General features: G+C 62.8%; 3 protein-coding genes across 8 annotated transcripts; 2 read left to right on the top strand and 1 right to left on the bottom strand.

Moving 5' to 3' along the window:
• Positions 1-1,156: 1,156 nt before the first annotated feature.
• Positions 1,157-8,922, top strand: LZTS2 (leucine zipper tumor suppressor 2). Its single transcript, XM_065842945.2, has 6 exons — positions 1,157-1,196; positions 2,851-2,919; positions 4,092-4,559; positions 4,921-5,436; positions 5,973-6,242; positions 7,290-8,922. Exons 3-6 carry the CDS (start codon positions 4,131-4,133, stop codon positions 7,968-7,970), a joined length of 1,896 nt encoding a protein of 631 aa, XP_065699017.1. The 5' UTR covers positions 1,157-1,196; positions 2,851-2,919; positions 4,092-4,130; the 3' UTR covers positions 7,971-8,922.
• PDZD7 (PDZ domain containing 7) lies at positions 8,790-18,055 on the bottom strand. Of its 3 annotated transcripts, XM_065842947.2 has the most exons (18): positions 17,981-18,032; positions 16,657-16,802; positions 15,649-16,056; positions 15,335-15,475; positions 14,777-14,951; positions 14,283-14,459; positions 13,925-14,072; positions 13,644-13,704; positions 12,759-13,184; positions 12,050-12,253; positions 11,808-11,849; positions 11,467-11,624; positions 11,189-11,280; positions 10,962-11,053; positions 10,791-10,862; positions 9,881-10,372; positions 9,459-9,559; positions 8,790-9,303 (listed from the first exon to the last, which is right to left on the bottom strand). In XM_065842947.2, the coding sequence occupies exons 3-18, from the start codon at positions 15,839-15,841 to the stop codon at positions 9,154-9,156; spliced, it is 2,724 nt and encodes a 907-aa protein (XP_065699019.1). In that variant the 5' UTR covers positions 15,842-16,056; positions 16,657-16,802; positions 17,981-18,032; the 3' UTR covers positions 8,790-9,153. The 3 variants fall into 3 exon arrangements, with proteins under 3 accessions (XP_065699019.1, XP_071668193.1, XP_071668194.1); XM_071812092.1 differs by lacking the exon at positions 16,657-16,802 and having other exon boundaries at positions 17,981-18,055; XM_071812093.1 differs by lacking the exons at positions 11,808-11,849; positions 17,981-18,032 and having other exon boundaries at positions 16,657-17,268.
• Positions 17,459-23,320, top strand: SFXN3 (sideroflexin 3). 4 transcript variants are annotated; one of them, XM_071812098.1, is made up of 11 exons: positions 17,459-17,653; positions 18,613-18,872; positions 19,105-19,275; positions 19,458-19,556; positions 19,832-19,907; positions 20,329-20,414; positions 20,832-20,959; positions 21,086-21,135; positions 21,282-21,331; positions 21,765-21,812; positions 22,115-23,320. In XM_071812098.1, exons 2-11 carry the CDS (start codon positions 18,691-18,693, stop codon positions 22,209-22,211), a joined length of 987 nt encoding a protein of 328 aa, XP_071668199.1. In that variant the 5' UTR covers positions 17,459-17,653; positions 18,613-18,690; the 3' UTR covers positions 22,212-23,320. The 4 variants fall into 4 exon arrangements, with proteins under 4 accessions (XP_071668199.1, XP_071668198.1, XP_071668195.1 ...); XM_071812097.1 differs by having other exon boundaries at positions 17,526-17,653; positions 18,706-18,872; XM_071812094.1 differs by lacking the exon at positions 17,459-17,653 and adding an exon at positions 17,929-18,161.
• Positions 23,321-24,303: the final 983 nt, after the last annotated feature.

The following is a 24,303-nucleotide window of genomic DNA, read 5'->3' as shown; positions in this document are numbered from 1 at the left end:
CCTGTGACCAGGCGACCTAACCCTGGGAAGGGGGTGTCCCCCAGAGGATTGGGGGGTGTGGTGCCAGGGGAGGTCCCTGCTGCGCAGAGCATCCCGCCCCAGCCCACGGGTTATTACCAGCCTCCACGCGGGGCATAGTTTTAACCTGAGCCATAATGAGGGGCTGGTGTGTGCGGTACACACCCAGCCCTGGGTTTCGGGGTGCACCAGCTCTCCAGGGCCAGGAGAGCACCCTTGGGTGCTGTCTGTGCAGGTGTGAGGCCCCCCCAGGGCAGGCAGTGGGTGATGGAGGAGGAGGGTCCTGGGGACATCGAGGTAAGGTGGGGGATGGTGGGGGGTGCCAGGCCCTGAGCACAGCTGGGGTGAGGTTTAGTGTGGGGGTGAGGGCTGTGAGTGTCTGCCTTTTGGCCTAAGGGCCTCCCCGGCTCCCTGGCCCCTATTTTCCATCGGTCTAGCTCGGGGCTGGTGCTGTCACAGGGCTGTGGAGCAGAAGTGGAGCAGTGGGAAAGTCTGGGACCCCCATCTCCCGCCCACCCACCCATCCCTTGCTGGGGCTGGGAGCAGGTGACAGAGACCCAGGGGGGTAGCCTGGGTGACACCAGACTGCCTGGGGTGGGTGGTGTGTGTGTGGGTGCCCACGGCTGCGTCCTGCCCCACGGCTGAGTCCCGCCCCATGGCTTTCTGGGCTGAGGGTGGGTTTATTTTTTTTTCTCCATTTTCCTCTGATTTGAAGCCCTTGAAGAGTCTCAAGAGCTGCAACGTCCTATCGTGGGAGGGGAGCAACGGATGAGGCAGAGTCCCCCCAGTCTCCTTGGCACGGGGGCTGGGTTCCCCAGACAAATTTTGGGGGAGTACTTCCTCGAGGGCGACCTTCACCCGGGGGCCTGAGGCTGTTTTGGGGGATGGGGATCCCCAGGGTGGGCTGGGCCGGTGCGATGCAGGAGATGAGGACCCCCCTAGGCCCGGGATGATCGACGTGACTGGGGCTGTACGGGGCGAGGGTGACCCACGCGGGGGGTCCCCCCGACACGGCTGCCACACGGACCCCCCACGTAACCCCAGCCCCTTCCCTCTCGGAGGCGTGGCCTGGCGAAGCGGGGGCGTGGTCTGAGGGCGGGGCTTTTTTGGGGGGCGGGGCCTGGCGCGGGGCGGGGCGGCGGGCGCGGCGCGGCGCGGGAGGCGGCGGCGGGGCCGCGGTGAGTGCGGGGGCCGGGCCCGGGGGGGTCCCGCGGGGCCGTGGGGGGGCTGCGGCGGCTTTCGGGGCGAACCGTGGGGCGGCCAAGGCGCGGGGGCCACGGGGAGCGCTTTGGGGGAGCTGCTGGCACTTGAGGTGTTGGGGGGGCCGGGCCCGGGGGGCCGCTTTGAGGGGAAACGAGTGTCCCGGGGGCTGGGGCGCCGTGGGGCGCTTTGGGGATGTTTCAGGGGCACTTTGGAGCGTCCTGGGAATGCAGGGGCTCTGGAGGTCCATGGGGCACTTTTGGGGGTCACGGGGCACTTTGGAGGTGCTTTTGGGACACTCTGGGGGAGCTGTGGGGCAGTGCAGGCCCAGCGGCCCCGTGGGGCATTTTGGGGCTGTTTTGGAGCACTTCGGGGGTGTTTTAGGGGCACTTTGGGGGAGCTGAGGGGCAGCAGAGGCCCAGGAGCTCTGTGCGGCACTGTGGGGATGCCATGGGGCACTTTGGGGGTGTTATGCGGCAGTACAGGCCCTGGGGCTCCGTAGGCCACTTTGGTGGTGTCATGGGGAACTTTGTGGGTGTTTAGGGTGCGTTGAGGGAGCTGTGGGGCAACAGGGGCCCAAGTGAGCCGTGGAGCACTTAGTGGAGCTGTGGGGTCAGGCAGGGTGGAAGCACCGTGGGGCAGACTGGGGGCTGTAGGGCTCAGTGGGGCAGTATGGGGTGGTTGGGAGGGCAAGAGGGGGTGTGGGGTGGGCAAAGGGGGCAGCACCACTCGAGGAGCCTCAGGATGTGGTGGCAGGCTAGAGGGGGGCATGAGGGGGTACTCACGGGCCAGGTGCATTGGGAGGGATGAGGGGCTGCTTCCCCTTCCCCTGGGATGGCCCTAAGGTGCCATTGTCTTGTGAGGGACCCCAGGGACCAGAAACACCCAGCAGCTCAGGGTGGGGGTTCAACGAAGCAGGGACTGAGCCTTCCCTTGCCTTTTTGGGGTCGGAACGGTGTGATCTGGCTTTGCTGTGCTCCGAACGGAGCAGCTGGTGGTGACGCCGCCCCAGTTGCTGACTGGTTTTACTGGGTGGCTGAAGGGAGGTTTCACAGGGTGCTGGCAGCCGGCTAGGTGGCTGCCCCTGCCCCCCTGGTGACTTGCTCCTCTTGGTGGCAGTGGGACCCTCTCAGTGGGCTGGGGGGGCTTGTGGGAGGGAGAAGATGGAGTTCCTTCTCACCACCTCCCAGCCTGGCTGCCGAGTGTAGGGCCCTGGTGGTGGCAGCATCCTCTCTGTGGGGACTTGGCTGTCCTCAGGGGCTTCCCCCTGACCCGCACGCACGTCCTAGGGGGTTTTTGCAGGGGTGGAGTGCTGCACCTCACCTAGCTGCATCTGTGGGGACTGAGATGCCCTTTGGGACGGGGTTCCTTCATGTCCCTCCCCAGTCCCTGATCCTGCCCCTCTGGCAGTATCAGGTCCCCACGGGAGGCCATTGTCCCCACCACCCCTCCCAGGGCACACACAGGCATACCTGGGTGTTTAGAGAAGTGTATCGACCACTGCGCTCCCCTCACAGCCTCTGTGCCATGCTGGCACCAGTGGGTTTGAGCAGGGAGGACTAGGGGGAGTGCAGGGACCCCCATTGCTGTTTGGCACCCTAACCACCCTCCTCTTTCTCCTTCCTGCTTCAGGGGCTGGTGGAGCCATCTTCATGGTGCAAGAGCCCAAGTGGACCGGACGGATGGGCAGCGGCTGGCAAGGTTAGTGGCTGGGGGGGTCACCCGCTTTCGCACCCTGGGGTGTCACAGACATGATGTGAGGTCACGGTGTCCCTGGGGCTGCGTGTGCCAGTGGGCACGATGGTGTCGTGCGGGGCTGGCTCGCTGGTACCTCTCCCTGCTCGTCCCCCCAGGCACTGGCAGGCAGATTGATTTCAGGTGACAGCTTGGCAGGCGAGACTATGCGGGCAGCGGCCCCGCCACCCGTGCCCCGTGCCAGCCGCAGCCATGTGCAAGATGCGATGAGGCAGCAGGGGACGGATCCAGCCCGTCGGCTGGTGCCCGTCACGCAGGCATATGGCATGGGTTGGGGCAGGGGGGGCCACAGCAGGGCACTAGCAGAGCATCCTCCCCAGCTGGAGAGGGGCACGTGGGGCAGGAACAAGGGGCACCCATGTGTTGGGGCTGGGAAAGAGCCTGGTGCCCACATCTTGGGCCACCTGCCTGCCTGGCAGCAGTCCTCTCAGTGGAGTGGGTGGCCACCAGGGGTTCAGTGGGGGGTGCCTGGGGCAAAGCCCCCTGCCCTGTGCTGTTCCATGTAGGCTCCAACTCACCCACTTGGTACCACGGTAGTCCCCCAACTTCAGTGGGTGGGTTAGGGGAGGGACCCCCGACCTGGTCCCCCTGGTCAGCAGAGGCTTGATTAGCAGATGGTCACGGCCTGGCAGCTCTCTGGGGTACCCTGCACCCCGCTGTGGGTGTCTGGGGTTGGGGGGCACTCTCTGTGGGGTCACTGCGAAGAGATGGGGGCTGTGGGGCTGGCCCCTGATCTCCATGTGGGCTGTTCTGGCTAGTGCCTTGGGGCAGGCAGGAACTGTGGGGCAGGCTGCCCAGGAGCCATCTCTCTGTGGGCCTCTGAGGATTAGCCTCCAGCCCTGGCATGCTTCCTGTGGCGGGGTCACGCTGAGGGACAGGACCTCGTTGCTGCTGCCCCATGGTGCCACCAGCACCCCACAGGCCCTGGCACCGTTGGGCTTCTCCCTTGGGATGCTGAGCCCAGTTGGGGGGTGCTGGCGCTGCGCCCCAGGCTAAGCCTTGTTCATTCTTGTTCATCTGGCCTCTCATTCTGTCTGCTTCCAGTTGGGCCAACCTGCACCCATGAGGTTGGGGCAGCAGTCCCCATGGCTCTGACATCCCGTCTCCCTTGCCCACAGGCTGCCTGCGTGTCCCTGCCCGTTGGGGGCCCCCCCGCCATGGCCATCGTGCAGACGCTGCCAGTGCCCCTTGAGGCAGCTGCTGAGGGGTCTGCGAAGCTCCACACCGCCACCTGCTCACCCCCCGCTGCCATGGGCAGCGTCGGCAGCCTCCTGCCTGGCCGGCCTCGCCACAACTGTGCTGGCCAACCCTGTGATGGGGGGCCCCCCACCGCCTCATTCCGCAAGCAGGAGGGGCTGCTCCGGGCCAGCCCCCGGGACCCACCGTCCCCTGAGGAGCCCCGCATGGCCGTGCCCAGTGTTGCCCATGCCTATGCCAACGGGGGCTTCTGCAGCGACTGGCTCGACGCCCCCTCTCCTGCCAGCCTCTGCAGTGACTCGGATGAGCCCCATGATGACCGAGCCCCCAGTGATCACCTCCAGGGGCCGCCCCCCAAGCTGGTCCCTGTCTCTGGCAAGCTGGAGGAGGTGAGGGGGAGGCAACAACAGGTTGAGTGGGTGCTGGGGTCTTGGCTTTGCTCCCTGTGCCATGCTGGGTTGGCTATGGGCTGGGGGGTGTGAACTGGGGCCATATGGCCCCATTTTTGTTGTGCCTGGGGAGGTGGTGATCCTGTGCCCTTTATGTCCCTTCCTTCATGCCAAGGGTGCGTATGGGAACCCACCTGGGCACCCCATGGAGTAGGGACAGAGCAGGCAGCGACCGGCCCTTGTCTCTTTTTAGGTGCAAAGGCACTGGGGCTGAGGGCACCCCATTGTCACCACCCCAGACAGACCCTTGGGATGGTGGCAGGTCCCCGAGGCCCCCTACTCTCTCGTCTTCCCTTGGCAGAACGTGGAGAAGACCCTGATCCGCCCTATGGCCTTCAAGCCAGTGGTGCCCAAGCTCCGGAGCACCCATCCTGGCACGCGCCCAGGGCTCTCAGAGAGCCAGGTGAGCCTCACCCACTTGCTGGGTGCTGAGAAGCCCAGCTCCCTGAGCTGCCGCGCCAGCACCCTCTCGGATTCAGGGCGCAACTCCCTCTCCAGCCTGCCCACCTACAGCACGGGCTGCAGCCAGCACCCTGAGGCAGGCACCCTGCCAGCCACCCTCCACGGTCCCCCCGACCCCACAGGGGGCTGCCGCCCCTCCAACTCGGACAGTGGGCGCTCATCCTCCAGCAAGAGCACGGGCTCACTGAGTGGCAGGGGCCGGCCGTCCTCAGAGAGCGGCTCCTGCGGGCGCTCGCCCCTGCCCAGCGAGGAGGCCATGCTGGTGCGGGAGCTGGAGGACAAGCTGCGGGAGAGGGAGGCTGAGCTGCAGCTCCTACGTGACAGCCTGGATGAGAACGAAGTGGCCATCTGCCAGGTATGCCCCAGTGTCCCCCCATCCTGTCCCTGTCCTCCTCCCTGGGGTGCCTTATGTGGACATCTCTCCTGGCTGGGGAGCAGAGGCCCCCCTTTGGCGACCCTCTACAGACCCATGTATAGGAATACTTTTTCCTGTGGTTTTGGGAATGGAGGTTTTCCTCACCGGTGGGTGGTCCTATATAGGCTCTGGGGAACCCTCATATGATGTGAGGGGAGCATTTGTACTGACAGAGGTACCTTGTCTTGAGATGCTCTATTTTGGATGCACCTGGTACTTCTCCCCACTGGTGCTGGAGCTGAGGGAGCCCTATAGGCTCTGGGAGTGCTGACATAGGGAGGCCAGCATGACAAGGGATGGGGGCACGAGGAGGGAGGGGACGCCACTACATCACACCCCTTCTGAGCCTCTCCTCTGCTTTGGGGAGGACATGCCAGCCCCCTCCCTATAGGCAGGGGGTGCCCATCCTACAGAGGGCAGCAGAAGCATGGGGGTGCCACGCCATCCACCCTAACACGTCCCTCCCTGCCACCCAGGTGTACGAGGAGAAGCAGCGGCGTTGCGAGCAGGAGCTGGAGGGGCTGCGGCAGCGCTGTGCGGCCCAGGCACGGCAGGCAGCGCAGGCAGCGCAGCGCGGGCAGCAGGTCCTGCAGCTCCAGGTACTGCAGCTGCAGCAGGAGAAGAAGCAGCTGCAGGAGGACTTGGCCCAGCTGCTGCAGGAGCGGGACCTGCTGGAGCGACGCTGCGCCTCCTTCCAGCGTGAACACACTGAGCTGGCACCCCGGCTGGAGGAGACCAAATGGGAGGTGAGTTGCCCGACAGTGCTAGGTGAGTGCAGGGTATGGCTGGGGGGGTCCTGGCCAGCACCTGAGCCCCATCAGCCCCAGGGGCTCAGTATTAGGGCCAGATCTGTTTAATAATTTGATCAATGATCTGGACAAGGGGATTGAGTGCACCTCAGTAAGTTTCTAGACAATGCCAAGTCAGGTGGGTGTGTTGATCTGCTCAGGGGTAGGAAGGCTCTACAGAGGGACCTGGACTGGCTGGATCATTGGGCTGAGGCCAAGTGTATGAGGTTTAATAAGGCCAAGTGCCGAGTCCTGCATTTGGGTCACAACAACCCCATGCAACACTACAGGCTTGGGGAAGAGTGGCTGGAAAGCTGCCTAGAGGAAAAGGATCTTGGGGTGTTGATCAACAGACACCTGAATATGAGCCAGCAGTGTGCCCAGGTAGCCAAAAAGGCCAACAACATCCTGGCTTGTATCAGGAATAGTGTGGCCAACAGGACTAGGGGAGTGATTGTCTGCCTGTGCTCCATGCTGGTGAGGCTCCACCTTGAATACTGTGTACGTGTTTGGGCCCCTCACTACAAGAAAGACATGGAGGTTCAGGAGAGTTCAGAGAAGGGCAGCGGAGCTGGTGAGGGATCCGGAGCATAAGCACGATGAGGAGCGGCTGAAGGAACTGGGGCTGTTTAGCCTGGAGAAAAGGAGGCTGAGGGTGAGACCTTATTGCTGTCTACAGCTACCTGAAAGGAGGTTGTAGCATGGAGGGTTTTGGTCTCTTCTCCCAAGCAGCAAGTGAAAGGATGAGAGGAAATGGCCTCAAGTTGCACCAGAGGAGGTTTAGATTGGATATCAGGAAACATTTCTTCACAGAAAGGGTTGTCAAGCACTGGAACAGGCTGCCCAGGGAAGTGATGGAGTCACCATCCCTGGAGGTGTTTAAGAGACGTGTAGACAAGGATCTTAGGGACATGGCTTAGTGCCAGTGTTGGGTTAATGGTTGGACTCGATGATCTTGAGGGTTTCTTCCAAGCAAAATGATTCTATGATTCCATCATCCCACAGGTGTGCCAGAAGTCGGGGGAGATCTCACTGCTGAAGCAGCAGCTGAAGGAGGCGCAGGCGGAGCTGGCACAGCGGGGTGCTGAGCTGCTGGGGCTGCGGGCGCAGCTGCGGGAGGCGCGGGCGCAGCTGCAGGCGGGCGAACGGCGGGCGCAGGGGCTGCAAGAGGCCGCTCGCCTGAAGGCACTGGAGCTGGAGGTCTGCGCCAATGAACTGCAGCGGCGCAAGAGCGAGGCCGACCTCTTCCGTGCCAAAGCTGGCCGGCTCGAGCAGGAGGTGGCAGGGCTGCGGGAAGCCACCCGTGGGCGATGCCACCAGCCCGGCGAGGGGTGTCCCCTGCCTGCTGAGGGTTGTCCCCAATCCAGCGAGGAGCCCCGTGGCAGTGCAGGGCTGCGGCGGCAGCTGGAGCGGCTGCGGGCAGAGGTGGCCCTGGAGCGGCAGCGCGGGCAGGAGCAGCGGGACGCCTTTGAGCAGGAGCGCAGCACGTGGCAGGGCGAGAAGGAGCGGGTGATCCACTACCAGAAGCAGCTGCAGTACAGCTACATCCAGATGTACCGCCGCAATCGACGGCTGGAGCAGCGGCTCCAGCATCTCCGGCTCCAGGGTGAGGAGCCCCCGCCTGAGCCTTGTGACCCTCCTGGCCCCGACCCACCCTTTGAGGAGATCACAGCCACTGAGATCTGAGACACTGCCTTCCCTTGCCCTGTGCTCGGAGGGTGGAGGGAGCCTCCAGCCCCATGGATTTGGGGAGCCATGGGGGGGTCCCTGCTCTCTCCCCAGCTCTGCAGAGACTGCTGTCACTGTGAGGGGGCAGAAGGGACCACAGGTGCTGCCCCCTCCTCAGCACTGCGATGTTGGGGTGAGGGTACATCAGGACCCATCACCGCGGGGGGATGCCTGTGAGATGCGGGGCCAGGTGGGTGCTGAGTCCTGGCCTCAGGGCTGCCCAGAACTGGTTCCAGCTGATCCTCTTAGTGCCCAGGGGATTAGCAGCACTGGCTTCAGCCAGGGTCACCTTGGGCAGGGGGAGGGCGGGCTTGTCCCCTCCCTCTCATCCCTGCTGGCACTGTCACCCAGCCACTTCCAAAGGCGATGGCACGTGCCCTGTCCCTGCCTGTGCCAGCCTCCCCTCCACGCCCGTGTGTTTGTCAGGGGATCGTTTCTGTGCCATTTTAAATAACTCTATTTTTATAGGACCTACCAAAACATATCACCCTCGCTCAGCTCACACCCCGCCTGTCTGTGTCCCCCCCGAACCCTGCCGCAGGGCAGCTTACCCTCAGTGCCTTTCCCATGCCCTCACCTGCAGCGTCCCTCTGTTGCCCCTGCAAAGAAATGCCTGGCCCATGCCCTTGTGATGCCCAGACTGCCAGGGGAGAGGGGCATGGTGCTGGGAGTGACAGCTGGGGACATCCGTGGGGTGGGCAGAGGTGGGGGGGCCCAGCTGGGCACCCAGATGGGATGTCAAACCAAAGGAAAAGCCTGGCTGTGTCCAGCTCTGGCTTGGTCGCCCCCAGCTCCAGAGGGGGGATTTTTGTACTTTATTTCAGTCATGTCCTGTTCCCAGAGCCTGGCTCGCCTGTATACCACCCAGAAATGCCGATTAAATACGAGCCCCTGGCTGTGGTTTTTTTCAGGGCTGTGTCCATGTGTCCGGAGTGGGGCCAGGGGCTGCATGCCCCCCTCCTGCATAACCAGCATTGCCCCCCGCCCAGGTCCTGCTGCGGGCAGCTCCTCCGTGCCTGTGGAACAGCTTCCGGCTCTCACACCCTCTGGCTACGCTGAGACTGGCCACATCTTGGTGCAGGAACGAGCTGTCCTGCTCCTCCAGAGCCAGGGGATGGCTCCTCAAAGTGGGGGTGCAGCATCACTCTGGGGGGCCTCTGGGCACCCGCACCACCAGCTCCATGGGCTCCTTGGCTTTGTTACGGTAGGCCTGGCGAATGATGTCCACAGCCCGCTGGTGGGTGACATTCTGCAGGCTCTCTCCGTCCACTGACACCAGCTCCTGCCCAGCCTGATCCCCAGGAGAGAAGGCAGTGGGGTGAAGTGCATCTGCTTTTGGGGTGCCATGGGGCTGCCAGCACTCAGCAGCACCACAGGATGGGGGTGTCTGGATTCATGCCTACCCCCCTCCTGGTGTGTGCTGTGTCCCCCAAGGTCCCCCCATACCTTGAGGACACCGCTGAGGAAGGCAGCTCCTCCAGGGAAGATCTTCTCGATCTTCACCACTGGTTGCGCTCTGGACTCGATGCCACCAGAGATGCTGATGCCTGCAGGGGAGACACAACACCCTCGTACCTGTGTAGGCTGGGAGCCCCACCCACTCCCAGGTGTGGCACTGCCTCCCCTGTGCAGCTGTGCCTCCATCCCACCCTGTCTTGGTAAGTCCTATGTGGATGACAGCACATGTTGGGGGCAGCTCCTCCCCTTCTAGTTTTGGAGGACTGTGACTGGGCAATGCTCAGAGTTTTGCCATCTGCCCCCTAAATGGGGTGCCCCTTGCCAAGGGGGTGTCATACACCCCAGTGATGCTGGTGTTGGGGGGGCCCATCCCCACCCCACCCCCAGGGTCCCACCTGAATGTCACCCACCCAGCGAGTGCTTCAGCTTGGAGAGGGTGACAGAGAGCAGCCGGTACTCTTCCTCCTCTTCCTCCCTGCCAGCATCCCCAGGGCCATTGATGGCTGTCCCAGTCCCCGCCTCACCTCCTGGCCTGCCAAAGAGGGGTGCAAGGGGGAGCCGTGCCCGCCGGGGCTTCCCCAGCACCTCAGCCCCTCCATCAGGTGCTGACCCAGGGGACTCCTTGTGCCAGGTGGGCCGGGGGCTGCGCGAACGCCCGCGCCCCTCGCCTTGGGGGGGCTCAGCCAGCAGCCAGTTGGGGGACTGGGGGCTGGCGGTAGGTGGGGGGCGGCTGGCGCAGGTGTAGGCATCCACTGGCACGTCGGGGAGCGGGGTGTAGGTGCGGGGATGAAGCCGGTGGGGTCTGGGGGAGGTCCGTGGCCGGGCTGGGCTTGCCTGCAGCCCCCCAGCTTCCTCTGGCTCTGGGGCTCCTGCCGGCTTCAGCAGGAACCCGCCCCGGTAGTCTGCAATGAGAAGGGTTTAGGGACCCCCACAGCCCTGCTCCCTGGGACTCCCATCGCCCATGGACGCCCCCCCAGGATCCCAGAGCCCGGGGACTCCTGCCACCCAGGGACTGCCTGGACACCAAGACCCCCCCACCTCTTCCTCCTCCATGGACACCCTGCTCCCCCTCGAGGACCTCTGACACCCAAGGACCCCCAGGCACCTCTCTCCAGGGACTCCAGATCCTTCTCTCCAAACGTCCCTGGTTTCCAGGTTCCACAGATCCTGCTACCCCTGGACCACCCAGGGACACCAGACCTGCCCTCCTCTGGGACTCCCTGCACCCAGACATCCCGGCTCACCCTTCTTTGGCTCCCACCTCCCTTTCTCCTCCCTCAAATTGCTCCTGCCAGGCAGACCCCAGGGGGTGGCACTCACCAGGCACTGGTGTGATAAGGTGTCTTTTGGGGGGAACATCATGGTGGGCTGGACGGAGGGCAGGCGAGCGCACTGCGAGCAGGGAGAGACGATGGTCACCCTCCCCAGTCTGTACCCAACCTGCCCACTGCCCGCCATCCCAGCCAAGGTCCTGGCGGGGTGGGGTTCTACCTGAGCGGCTCTTCAGGGCATCAAAGGCTTCCAACTCCAGGGGCATCACCATACTGTCAAACCGGCCTAGGTCTGTGGGGGCCACCACACTCCTGTGGGGGCACAGAGAGGGCACAGGTTGTGGCCACCTCTGGGATGGAGCAGAAGTGGGGCTGAAGAGCAAGTGGGAGGCTCTGGGTCCGTTTCACCCCACTGGATGTTATTGGGGTACCCCTGGCATCACCTACCTCACATCCCGCAGCAAGAGGACCTTCTCGGGCCGGTCCAGGATGGCCAGAAGTGGCCGCACCAAATCCTCCACACTGCCCTCATGCAGGTACTGTGGGCACAGGAGGGGTGTTAGCAGACAGGTGACCCCTACCCCGTGCCTCAGTTTACCTCCCAGACCTTAACATGGGCAGGTAGCACTGGTCGTGGTGCCCCGTGAGTTGCAGGAGCTGCCTGGGGATAAGTCCAGGGCACCAGCACCGTTTTGCCTACACCCTGCCACTACACAGTGCCGTACCCGGGAGCAGTGGCGCAGAACGGCTGTCACCTCGTCGGGGCTAAGGAGGCGTGCGGCGGTGTCCTGGATGTGTGGCAGCCGGGCCTCAGAGTCACTGCCGTTGGGCTGCAGGGTGGTGATGCTGGCCGGTCCCAGGATGCTGGCACGCCGGCTCTTCTCTGGCGGGGAGACAGCAAGGAGGAGTGGCCAGAGGGGCAGGGACCACCCTGGGCACCCCACAACCTCCCATGACCCCATCAGCTCAATCCACACCAGAGTTGCACAGACACATGCAGCACGGGATCAGGTGCATGCAGAGCCTGCCCCGTAGCCCCCCCTGGACACACGGGCACCCCCGTTACCCCGCTTCAGGCTCCGGATGACAAACTTCTGCACAGCGCCTACTGCAATGGAGATGGAGAGGGGTGAGCACCTGGGGGGGATGACCAGCGGCGTTGCTGCCCATCACCAAAATTGCATGCCCAAGGACCCCTTTCCTACAACCCCTTCATGCCAGGGGTGCCATAATGGCGTTTGCAGTGCCACAGAAGGGTAGACTGGTCACAGATTGGATTCCTCTTCACCCTGTCCCCCAGTCCTGTACCTCTGTCCCCATCAGGGCGCCCTGGGGACTTGGTATGTGTCCAGTGGTCAGAGGTGGAGGGCTCCTGGCTGGGGGGGGCCCAGCTCTGGCTGGCAGCACGGCCCCCCTTGAAGAAGAGGTTGACAAGGGTCTTGGAGCGGTGCAGCCCTGGGGGGGCTCCCCGTGCCTCTTGTCCCTCTGGCTTCTCTTTCTTCCGCTTCTCCTCTGGGGACAGAGAGAGGGGTTGGGGTGGAGGGTCCAGGGGATGCCACCCCAAGTGGTGTTTGGCACCTGGGAAGGGGGATCCGGGCTGGGAACCTGGCAGAGCAGAGGGACTACTATGGGGCACTGACTGGAAGACAGACCTGTTGTGTGGAGCAAGGGGTCTCCAGGAGCTGTGAGGTTGGGCTTTGGGGTGCCTGGCAAGCTGCAAGGACAGGACTGGGGCTATGCAGGGCTATAGGATGCCTAGGGCTGGTGGCCTGGTGTCCGTATGGGGTGGGGGCGCTATATGATGCTGGGATAGGGGCCAGGGACTTGACTATAGGTTGCCCAGGAGTGGCGGTCAGAGATCTGTGTGCATCAGGGGCTATACGATATTGGAGCAAGGGACAGGCACCACGTGAGGCATAGACTGAGCTATGGGACTCCCAGGGCTGGGGGTGCAGGGTTGGATGGGGACCCCAGCCAGGGTTGAGTCCCACGCATGGGACCGTAACCCGGTGCTTACCGGCGACGGTGAGGTCACTCTGGGAGCGCGTGATGGGCTGCCGGGGCCGGCTCAGAGCCAGCAGCAGTGCCGTCTTGGGTGAGTGGGTGAAGGTCCGTCGCGGGTGGGTGCCAGGGAGCTCACGAGCACTCTGGCCCCGGATGGCTGTGTCCCGCAGCAGCTCGGGGGGACGCACTGTGCGCCGTGTCTCTGGCAGCCCCTCGGTGGCCGGCTCAGTCTGCATGGCCCGCTCAGCGCGCTCCCGTGCCCAGCTCCGCCGTGGCCCATCCTCTGTGGAGATGGCCACATCCACGGTGCGGGCAGGAGGCCCCAGGGTGGCTGTCCCCAGCCCATTCACTGCCCCTGGCACTGGCCCCGAGGAGTAGGAGGAGATGGAGGAGCTGGTCTCTGAGGTCTGAGATAGCTGCTGCAGCTGCCCGTTGGTCACTGCAAAGTCACAGCATGGAGATGGTGTGACACACCATGAGGCCACAAGGAGATCCACATAGCTCCTGAGGACAGGGGACATGTGGAGACCCACAAGGTCATGGGAATTGGGGAAGGGCTGCTGAGCGTTGCATAGAGATCTTCATGTCCCCTGCAAGGATGGGAACATGTGGGACTCTGCAGGAGTCAATGGGACCACAGGGCTGCTGGCCATGGTACCCGGCTCTCCATGTCCCCTCCGAGGATGTGGGACAGGTGTGACTCTGCAGGGCCACGGGGATCATGGGGATGCTGACTGTGGCACAGAGAACTTCACGCCCCTCCAAGGTCATGGGACCCCATGACACAAGGAACTTCTCTCTCCCCACCAGGGATGGATGCCCCTTGCACGCAGGTCCCAGCCCCACCCCATGCCCCAGCCCAGTGTCCCTGCTGGTACCCGCACAGCACTGCCCTTACAGCGACTGAGCCAGCAGTACTCGGCCACCATCTCCTTGTAGGCAGGGAACCGGCCGGTCTCCTAGGCACAGGGGGAGAGAACATGGGGGTCAGTGAGCGCTGGCTGCCCTAGGCGAACCCGATCCAGTGCCAGCCATGAATAATAAATTCCCCCCTCCCACCCACTTGAAACCCAACCAGCCAGCAGCTGCACCAGCCCCACAGGCGCCAGGCCGAGCTGGGGCAGTGCCAGTGTGGGGGGACATCGACCCCCCCACCTCACCCAGGGGTCCCACAGGTACCTTGATGGTTAGCATGATATGTGTCTGCCCCTTGAGCACCTCCACTGCCTTGCTATGGCTTATGTCTTCAAACTTGACTCCATTGGCTGCAAGGACTTGGTCTCCCACCCGAATGCCATTCTGCTCTGCCAGCCCTCCGGGGTCCACCCTAGGGCAGCAGCAGGGGCAGGATGGGGCAAAGCTCTTGCCGGAGCTCTGCTCCAGCCCCACACCTCCAGCTGGGCAGGCCCATAGCCCAGCACCCACAGTGACTTGTGAGGGTGAGGGGCTCAGCCAAGGAGGTGGTGCTGAGCCCCAGCGTGGGCACAGCAGGGATCAGGGTGCCATGTCCCACTCCTGCCCCCCAGGGTGGCCATACTTGGAGACGTAGATGCCAAGGCCGAACTCCCTGCCGCCACGGATGTTGAAGCCCAGGCAGTAGTCATCAGAGGTGGTGTAGAGGTGGACAATGCGCCGCAACCCATCCTCAGATCCACTCTCCGATGGCGTCGAGCCACTTTTCTCCACCACCAGGCGCCTGTTCACCACATCCACCCTGGGGCATGGGCACAGTGATTGGGGGCGACCTCAGTGCTCTGGCTCTTGTCCCCCAGTGGGATGGGGATATCAGTGGCATGCAGTAGACGAGAATGATGGGGATGGAGGATGGTGAGGATGGGGCTTGCACCCACCCTGCCTGCTCCAGACCTTCGTGTTCCATCCTGTGCCCCACTTTGGGTTCTCCCCACCTTCCTTGGAGACTTCTGTTGCCCTCCACCCTGGGGATCCCCCAGCATTCCCCACCAAGCCTCCCCACCATGACCTCCATGGAGCTGGGCTTTGGGGTGCTGGCATGAGGGACACCCTGCTCACCATGCCGTCTTCTCCTTGGAGAACTTGATGCCTGGCACGCGGCCCATCCGTCGAACCACCATGCGGAGGCGGTTGTTGCCAGTGAGAACCTTGACAGCACTGCTCATGGTGATATTCTCCAGGCTCACGCTGTTCACCTCCGTGATCTTGTCACCAACACACAGCCCGGCCTGCTCTGCAAGGGGCACATGGCTTGGCTGGGCACCTGACCCAGCACTGATGTCCTTGTTTGGTGTCTCCTTAAATGTGACCCCAGCCTGATCTGGACCCCATGGTAGCAGAGGTGGGGATGCTCAGCAAATGCAGCAAGGCTGTAGCAGGCATGAGGAGCTTGTCACCTCGCTGTGGCTTTTGGGTGGAACTCAGAGACATCAGCACAAGTCTGCCCACTCCTGTCCCTGCCCCTTCTCTGTGGCCACAGGCAGCACGGAGCAAATGGTGGGTTGCCACCATGAAGGGTGGAATCACTGCTGCAGCATTGTGTCACTGGGAACTCCACAAAGGGTCTTGCTGGCATGTGCCTGTCCCCACCGGTGTCCCTCAGCCTGTCCCACTTACCAGCAGCGCTGCCCTCCTCCACCTTGCTGACGAAGATGCCCAGCCCGTGCTCGGAGCCGCCACGGACGCTGAAACCCAGCTTGCCATCCATGCTCTTCTCCACCGTGATGGCATTGATGATGTTGCTCTCATTGCTGCTGGCTGTGGGGACAGAACGTGTCACCCAGGCTGGGTCCAAGTGACAGGGAGGGGTGTCTCTTGCTGGGGATGTCCCCAGTCCCAGGATAACTCTCCCTGCTCCTGGGTCTGGACAACTCTGGTGTCTGGGCCCTCTGCCCATGCAGGTGAGCAGAGGGCTGTGACACCACACGCACCTTCGATGGGGTTGTTGATGAGGATGACACGGCCCATGGGGGAGGTGGTGCGGCTGCCCTGGTCATCCCCGTTGAGCAGGCGGCTCTGTTTGCTGAGGAGGTAGCGGGGAGCCAGGCTGGCCTCGCTGCTGGAGCTTCGCGACCGGCTGCCCGTCGTCATCCCTGACAGCGCTGCGTCCCAGCCCTGGGCCATGGTGGCGCTGGGCACCCCGGCGTCCCGGTGTCCGGCTCAGGACTGGCCGTGTCCTCACGGGACCAGGGCTGCCCGTCGGCCGGGGGTGGACATGGCATAGTCCAACAGCACATACCCGAGCTCCAACACTGCTCTCTCTTAGCAGTGTGATGCTGGGGCCAGCTGGTGCAGGTACTTGGTGCTGGCAGGACAGGTCCTGGGCACAGCTACACAGCCTGGGGGGACAAGGAACTTCGTGACCCCTTCTCAAGCCCTGTCCCCTCTCATTCTACAGCACCCTGGGGGCCAAACTGCTGCAGGGTCCTGAGTACCACCATGGGAGTGGCAAGCACAGGCTGCCCTGCCCTGGGGCGAGGATGCTGGGATGCAAAGGGGTTTTACCTGTCAGGGACCTCAGCTTTACGCCAGAGAGCAAGACCTGAACCCCCGGCCCCTCCCTGGGGAAGATTTGCAGCAGGAGATGGTGAGTGCCCCCTCTGTCCTCCCAGGTTTACACTGCTGGGAGCTGCCATGGGGCAGGGGACCAGCAGATGCCCCTAGCAAAATGCTCGCGGGGATTTTCCAGGCGTGGGTGAAACGCCATCACGGGGCCCCCCCGCTTCGTCCCCCGTTTGCCCCAGCCTGACCTCAATAAATAAGTAATGATCCTGGCCAGGGGAACACGCTGGTGTCCCCGTCGCCTGGCAGCCCCCCATGGCACCCACTGGCTGCTCCTTTCCCCTCTCCAGCACCACCCGGCGGTGCTCCCTCCCCAAAGGGGCGCTGGAGACCCCCCTGCCGCCGCCCCCCTTTCCGCCGTCCCATGCCCTCCTCACCTGTCCCCATGGTGCCACCTGCGAAAGAGACACCCGGCAGCGCGGGGGGGATGGAGAAGCCGGGGGGGGGCAGCACCGCCTCCTGCCCCCCCGCCCGCGGGGATTGGCTGTCCCTGCGGGACCGGCGCGGCCATCGGGCGCGGGAGCTGTCAATCAAGAGCGGCCAAGGCTGGCCTCGCAGCTGGGGAGGGAGCCCTCTGTGTGTGTTTTCCCCACGGGCACGGCGTGGTGGGGCTCGGGGGGGCGAGTCTCCCCGCGGGGCCGCGTGGGGTGAGGCATGCCGTGCCCCTCCAAACCCCTCCCTTAGCGCGAGGCACCCCGGGGGACACAGGGGAAACTGAGGCACGGCCAGGGAAGGGGGTGTGTCCCCCCTCCGCCCACTCCGGTGATGCGAGCCGGTGTCCCCCCGTGTTCCCCCTCCCCGTGGGGCATCGCCTCCAACCCGGGCTGGCCGTGACCACCCGGCGGGGCCCGGCGCCGCCAGCGCGAACCCGACACCGTGGCGGTTTCAGGTGATGCGTGGCGGCCGGGGGTGCCGCGGGGGGGCTGCGGCCGGGCGGCGGGGGCGGGGACCGAAGTAGGGGGGTCCCTCCACTCCCACAGCGGCAGGGTCCGCGCTGCGCCCCGGGGCAGCCCCCCCGGGACACCCCGACGGCGAGCGGAGGGGAAGGGCCGGGGTGAGGGGCTGAGGGGGCACGGCCGGCGTGGGGACGCGCACCCACACACACATACACCCCATGCACCCACACGTCCACGACATGCGTGTTTATACCCCTGCGCAGTCACACGCGTACAAGCCTAGCCGTGCCGCCTCTGCGCACACACTCGCAGACACCCACGGAGCGCTGCTGCACGCGCAGCGGGCCACACGCAGGCACAGCGGTGCACGCGCGTGTGCCCGCACCTTCTGCACAAGCGGACACACACTGGCACGCAGCCGCCCTGCCGAGACACCGTGCCCCGCGTGAACACCGATGCGACACGAGTGAGCACAACGGTACGAGCACGCGCGCGCGCGGCACAGGCACCAACACCCTCATGAGCCCCGCGGGCACACACGATTGGAACGGGGACGCCCCTTGTGCGCGCAGCCACGCGCAGAAACACGCACGTGAACGCCCACGTGAAAACACACACACGTGCACCCGAATGAGCGGAAAGCCGACGTGAACGCACACGCACGGACACCTATAGGCACGTGAGCGCACACGCACGCACCCACGTGAGAGCGCGCGCGCCCACGCGCGAATACTCCCGCGCACGCACCCACGCGAGCAATCGGAGGCGGGAGGGGGGCGGACGCCGCGTGCGGCTCGGCACGTACCGCCCTTCCCGCAGCCAGACCGGTCCCGCGTGTCCCCCGCCGCCCCCCGCGCGGCGCCGCCGCCCGGCTCCCCCCGCCGCGGGGACGCCCCCCCCGTGACGAGGCCGGACGTCAGCGCGCCGGGCGGGAGCGGGGCGGTGGCAGCGGCGGCGCGGGCACGGTGGGCGCTGCCCGGGAAGCCGTGAGTGCGGGGGTCGTTATGGAGGGGGAGGAGGGAGGGTTGCGCGTACGGGAAGGGACGAGGGGAGGGTTGATCTGCCTGGAGAGGGGGGAGCAGAGCCCCGGTTATCGCGTGGAAGGGCGGGCGTGGAGATGGGGCCGTGCCGTGTGTTTTGGTGCCTTCCGGGCGGGGTGATATTCCTCATTCCCGTGCCCTTCCTCCCCCTCCCTGCGACTGTCACCAACACCGGCCCCGAAGTTGGGGGTCCCCATCCCCCACCCGTGGCTGGGGTGTCCTGCTGGGGTGGGGGGTCCCTAACTGTTCTGGTGGCTGGTGTTAACCAGATTGGGGGGCTCCTCACTGACAGATTGCAGGGTGAGGGGGTACAGCGGTGGGGTCACCCCACCTGGGAGCTTCCCCATCTGCTTGTTGGGCTTGGGGACCCAACTCAGGGGCACCCTGTCCCCTGCAGCTCCTCCCGGCTGGGGGAACTGCAGAACTGCCCCAGCAGGGCTGCAGGAGGGGAACACACAGGCACTGCATTCCATTAATGGCCCCTCTCCAGAAGATGCCACCGTCCCTCCCTGCCACCATCAACATCCAGGAGCCCCGCTGGGACCAGAGCACCTTCCAGGGCCGGGCCAAGCACTTCTTCATGGTGACTGACCCCCGAAACCTACTGCTCTCGGGGGCCACTCTGGAGGAGGCTCGCCGGGTGGTGGAGGACTACAGGTATTGGGGGGGAGCTGTACCTCCAGCAATGCTCCAGGACAGGGTATGGCCTTAGGGCCATCCCCAGGAGTGAGAATGGGAGCAGTGCTGGCCTTCTCCAGTAAAAGCCAACCCCCCAAATTGCCTGGTTGGTCCCCAAGGCATCTCCTAGCTGCCCCACAAGGGGTGGGGACCAGCTATGGCATGGGTGCTGCCAGAAGTTCTCCCAACGGGTGATACTCTTACCTGGCAGGGCAGGCACAGTACCCCCAGGTCTAACGGAGGACGAGCTTTGGCGGGCAAAGTACATCTACGATTCGGCTTTCCACCCTGACACGGGCGAGAAGATGCTCCTTATAGGGCGCATGTCTGCCCAAGTCCCCATGAACATGACCATCACCGGTTGCATGCTGACCTTCTACAGGTACCCATCCTCTCCTCACCCCAGGGCCAGGAGAGTGTCTAGGGGGATAAAGCACTCCCCTGGGTGCCCTTCTGGCTGTGGGGTGAGGAGGGGACGCATGTCCTGTACCCTGCAAGGCACCCATGCCATAGGAGCATGGGTGGCATCCACGAGTACCACCAGCACTGTCCTCTCTCTGATAGGACCACACCGGCCGTGCTGTTCTGGCAGTGGGTCAACCAGTCCTTCAACGCCATCGTCAACTACACCAATCGCAGCGGGGATGCACCTATCACCCCCAGGTAAACATCCCTCTGAGCAGGTCCCCAGGGAACCCCAAAATGCCATGAGGAGGGTGCCTTGAATCCCATCTTGAATAGTGGGGAGCTGTGAGGTGGGGCAGTGGGGACCTGGCACAGCTAGAGATGGGTACCAGTGGGGCTGTCAAGGTCGGTGGTAGAGCTGGGAGAGGAACCCAGGTGTCCTGCTGCTATTGAAAATCATGCTGTCCCGTCCTTTGAGGGGGTGGCAGGTTGGGGAGATGCTCGTTTATTGGTGTCAACTCCTGCTCTTGCAGCCAACTGGGAACAGCCTATGTGAGCGCAACCACGGGGGCAGTTGTCACAGCACTGGGGCTCAAATCTCTCACCAAGGTAAGGTGGCCTTTGGCCATCACTATCTGGAGGCACCTGGACACTCCCCATGGGGTCTTCTGAGCTCTGAGCTGAGCAGGGGATTTACCCTACCACCTGGGGCAGAGAAAAAAATGGAGGAAAGGGGTTTCCTGGGGACACCCACACAAGTCAGCCCCTCTCCCCAGTCATGGCTCTGGAAATGGCCTGTCCCTCTGGCCCTGTTCCATCCCCAGCTGGATCTCTCCAGGCTTCTTTCACCCCTTAGCCTCCTCCAGGGCTGGGAGGGGACGTGGGATGTGCCAGACTCCCTGGGCTTTCACCAGCTGGAAGTTGTAGGGGAAGAGAGAATGGTTTTCCCCAGTGGGGCGGGAATCCCCCAGGGTCTTGCATCTCTGCCCCCAGAGCCTCTGCATGACATGCTCCCTGCTTGCCCCCACAGCACTTGCCAGCTATCATTGGCCGGTACGTGCCTTTTGCAGCTGTGGCTGCTGCCAACTGCATCAACATCCCACTGATGAGGCAGAGGTGAGCCCCTGGGCTGGGACAGGGCACTTGGGCTTGCATCGGGGTTCACCAAGCACTGGTGAGGGGACACAGGGAGGGTAGCTTACAGGGAGCTTCCTGCCCTGCTGGCAGCCCTTTCCCTGGAGGGTTGGTTTGAGGGTACAAGCTCCTCTTTGCATCCCAAGGGGTTATCAGTTAATGCCAGCTATGAACTCCCCATCCCTGCCCTGCTGCACATCCAGCTCTGCTGAGGACCTCCCCCAGGTGTGAATGGGGAACCAGCTGTGACCCCTTGGACTCATTACACAGGCACTAATGGGGAAAATAGCAGGACACCAACCTCTCCTGGAGGTTGCCCCTGTGCTGTGTCCCTGCCCTGTATCTTGATCTGCTCACTTGTGTGCCCTGGGGCCTCTCTCATGCCTCCTCTCCCTGCAGAGAGCTCAAGCTGGGAATCCCTGTCACGGATGAGAACGGGAACCGCCTGGGCGAGTCCACAGCCGCAGCCCAGAAAGCTATTTTCCAGGTGGTGGTGTCCCGCATTGGCATGGCAGCCCCGGCCATGGGTGAGTATCTTGTCATCCACCCATGTCCAAGGGCTGCAGCTGGTCCCTGGCAGCGTGGGACAGTGTCCCATGGCTGGCAGGGGCACTGTGAGCACTGGGAACTCATCACCTTCCCCTCTGCCCCAGCCATCCCTCCGGTGATCATGAATGCCCTGGAGAAGAGAGCTTTCCTGAAGGTACTACTGGTACTGGGAGGGGAGAGTGGGCACAGGGACACCCCCAAGCATGTGCCTGTGCTGGCACCCCTTGGGGCTGGCACCCTGTCAGGAAACATCCCACCCCATCTGCCCCACTGACTTCAGCCTCTCCCTGTTCCTGGCAGCGGTACCCGTACCTGAATGCTCCTCTGCAGGTCGGCCTGGTGGGTCTCTGGTAAGTCACCCTCTGCCGATGGGTATCACAACCCCAGGCACAGACCAAACGTGCGTACAGGGGGCGATGCTGCTGGGGGGTCTGCTTGGCAGGGGCAATGAGAACCACCCCAGAGCTCCTTGGGGAGGTGCCAGAGCTCAGCCAAGCTGTTATCCACCCCAGGCAGATAGGATGGGGTATGAGGTCCTGGGACCAGAAGCTGTTTTGCTCTGTCTTGACGTACCTCAAGCTCCAATGGGCTCCTGCTCATCATTACGGTACCCCCACACTGACTGGGACAGGATTTGCCCCACTTCAGGAGCCAAATGCAGGGTCTGGAGCTTGGACAGACCATCTCCTTACCCCTTCCTTGGCTGAGCACCCAGCACAGCTATGGGCTGCCTCCTCGTTGACCTGAAGCCCAGATTTTCCTCTCTGTGTCTTTCCCTTGCAGCTTGGTGTTTGCGACCCCGCTGTGCTGCGCACTCTTCCCACAGAAAAGGTGAGGATGGGTACCTTGCCTGCATGCACGGCCCCACAGGGCAGGACATGGGGTGCAGGTGGGGGTGCATGGGTTCCTTGTGCTCTCTAACTCCCAAAAGATGATTTAACTCCTTCAAGCAGTCAGAGGCTTGAATCTGTGTGCACACACATGTCCCTGTGCACACACATGTGCAGTGAGGCCATGGGGACAATATCCCCATGGGCTGCAGGTGAGGAAGGGGTGGCAGCAGGTGTTTTCCCAACCTGAGGCTACTGGTGGGTGTTGCTTCTCCAACCCCTGTATCTGTGTCTGCTTGGCAGCTCAATGCCCGTGAGCCACCTGGAGCCTGAAGTCCAAGCTCGGATCCGGGAGAAAGACCCACAGCTGGAAACCGTCTACTTCAACAAAGGGCTCTGAACAGGGGTCAGGCGTCCGAGATGCCTACTGCGGAGCTGCTGGGCCAGCGCATTGCTGAGCTTTTCCCCTCAGATCCCTTCGGGGCTGCTGCCACTTTCCCTTGGCTGTTATGTGTCCGTAGGTTCCAGGTGCTCAGCCCTGCATCCCAGGATGCCCGCAGCACTGCACCATGCCAAACCCTTCCCCATGCCTTGGCTCAGCCCCGCTCTGGGGCCATCCTGGCTGCCACCCCTGTGCACGTCTTTTGTGCTCAGCCCACCTGTAGCTGTGTGCTGGAGCATGGGCAGCAGCACTCACCTTGTGAGTGGGGATATGGGATGGGGAAGAAAATAATGTAATCACAGAATAGTTCAGGTTGGAAGGGATCTTTAAAGGTCATCTAGTGCTACTCCCTTGCAATGAGAGGGACATCTTCAACTAGATCAGGTTGCTCAGAGCCTTGTCCAGCCTGGCCTTGAATACTTTCAGGGATGGAGCATCTACCAGGTCTCTGGGCAAACTCTTCCAGTGTTTTACAACCCTCGTGGTAAAAAATTTCTTCCTCATGTGTAGCCTGAATGGTGCTCCTCAGCTTTAGGAGACAGTGGACAATCATGGCGTTTGAGAGTTGACCCCCTCTGCGGGCACCTCATGTTCCCCATCAGTGTAGCAGCTGGTGCTTGGGGATGGCAGAGCAGCTTTCGGAGAGGAAAACTCCCCATACCCAAAATAGACGAGGGTGAGTGATTTCAAGCGCACACAGCGGCTCAGATGCTGGGGGGGCTCTCCCAGCCCGGGCATGTGATCTCAGCTCACCCTCTGCTCTCATCTGGGCTGCTCCGGGGATTTAATCTGGCTTTCTGCTCCTTCCATCCCCAGAACAAATGGCACATTTTAATCCCAGCAGAGAGTCTCCATTTTTATTCTCGTTTTAATACTATCTCTATTCAGGGCTGGGGTCCTCTTGAGGGGTCATTCTATCCCCTCCTGGAGTGCTTGCTTTCAGGTAGACCTTCTTAAACAGCTTTAAGTGCACCATGTTCTCCTCTAGTGATTTTTGATAAACATACCATGTACCTATATATACCAAATAATAAAAGCAGGTTGTTTATACAAAACCAAAAGCAAAGAGAAAAGTGTTGCTTGCCATTTTGTATATGGTGGAAAGGGGCTGCCATCCATGTGAGGATGGGAGTGTGAAGGACGGACAAGTCAGCTGCTGGGGTGCCTCTGTGCTCCTCGAGGCCAGGCTCTGCTCCTGTTTTCCAGCCTGCTGCCTTTGCAGTGGCTCTGGCTGGCTTGGTGTGTAGTTAAGCTCATCCAGCTGTCGGGAGGTCTTTTTTTAGCACAGTCGGCTTTGCACCTCACCACTGCACAGAGGGCTCTGCTAAACTGCTGCCCTGGATGCTGCTGGTTTGGACAGGCTGGTGCATCCCCCTGGCTCTGCCCACACTCCCACCCTCTCTCACAGCCCACTCATAGGCTCTTCTGCTTCAGTCACCAGCCCCAGGCCTATGCCTGCCTCCCCAGCGAGGATATTTTCATCCTGCTTTCTATGTGTGCTATCTGAGAGCACATTGCTGCTGTTGTGGGACCACGGTAAGCCTGCAGGCAGCGGCTGTGTCACCCACAGGCCAGGGCAGTCAAAAGGAGCTATGGGTGTCCATGCAAGGAGAAGAGGGAAGAAAGTAACCATGCTCCACCTTTCACCAAGCCGGGATGGAGGACCAAGTGTTACTGCAAAGCCAAAGATGTCGAGATGCAGCAGCTGGTGAGAGAAGGGCCAGGCAGCCCATAACCACCCTGTGCTGTAGCTTTCCTGGCGGACAGAGGCTGGGTAGGGGGTGCTCCTGCCCTGGGCAGCCAGGGTAACACCTGCACCCAGCACCCACACAGGGTGGGGGAGAGGATTGAGACAGGTGTGTTGGGGATCTGTCCCCCTCCTTCTGCCAGTCCCGGCATATTGCAAATATCTCCCCTGAGCCAGCCATTGGCGGCTTATAAATAATGCAGCCCCTCGCCGTGCAATAAGGGCCTGTCAGTAGCTATTCTGCTCTCATAAATTAAAGATGAAAAGGTACAAGGCTCTTGCCAGAAAAATGAAGACAAATTT

Source organism: Patagioenas fasciata, chromosome 8 (genome assembly GCF_037038585.1).
Source record: "Patagioenas fasciata isolate bPatFas1 chromosome 8, bPatFas1.hap1, whole genome shotgun sequence".
NCBI lineage: Eukaryota > Metazoa > Chordata > Aves > Columbiformes > Columbidae > Patagioenas > Patagioenas fasciata.
Note: the sequence above shows the minus strand (reverse complement) of the source record. Positions and strands in the feature narration are given on the sequence as shown.

Bases quoted from the DNA above. Each gene is read 5' to 3' on its own strand.
- LZTS2 (XM_065842945.2), top strand. From the start codon at position 4,131: ATGGCCATCGTGCAGACGCTGCCAGTGCCCCTTGAGGCAGCTGCTGAG. The intron at 4,560-4,920 runs GTGAGGGGGAGG...TTCCCTTGGCAG, and splicing joins TCTCTGGCAAGCTGGAGGAG to AACGTGGAGAAGACCCTGAT. The intron at 5,437-5,972 runs GTATGCCCCAGT...CCTGCCACCCAG, and splicing joins ACGAAGTGGCCATCTGCCAG to GTGTACGAGGAGAAGCAGCG.
- PDZD7 (XM_071812092.1), bottom strand. From the start codon at position 15,841: ATGGCCCAGGGCTGGGACGCAGCGCTGTCAGGGATGACGACGGGCAGC. The intron at 15,476-15,648 runs GTGCGTGTGGTG...CTGTCCCCACAG, and splicing joins CATCAACAACCCCATCGAAG to CCAGCAGCAATGAGAGCAAC. The intron at 9,560-9,880 runs GTGGGTGACATT...TCTCCCCTGCAG, and splicing joins CAAGCTGAAGCACTCGCTGG to GCATCAGCATCTCTGGTGGC.
- SFXN3 (XM_071812098.1), top strand. From the start codon at position 18,691: ATGGCCCCTCTCCAGAAGATGCCACCGTCCCTCCCTGCCACCATCAAC. The intron at 20,960-21,085 runs GTGAGTATCTTG...CCTCTGCCCCAG, and splicing joins CATGGCAGCCCCGGCCATGG to CCATCCCTCCGGTGATCATG. The intron at 21,136-21,281 runs GTACTACTGGTA...TGTTCCTGGCAG, and splicing joins AGAAGAGAGCTTTCCTGAAG to CGGTACCCGTACCTGAATGC.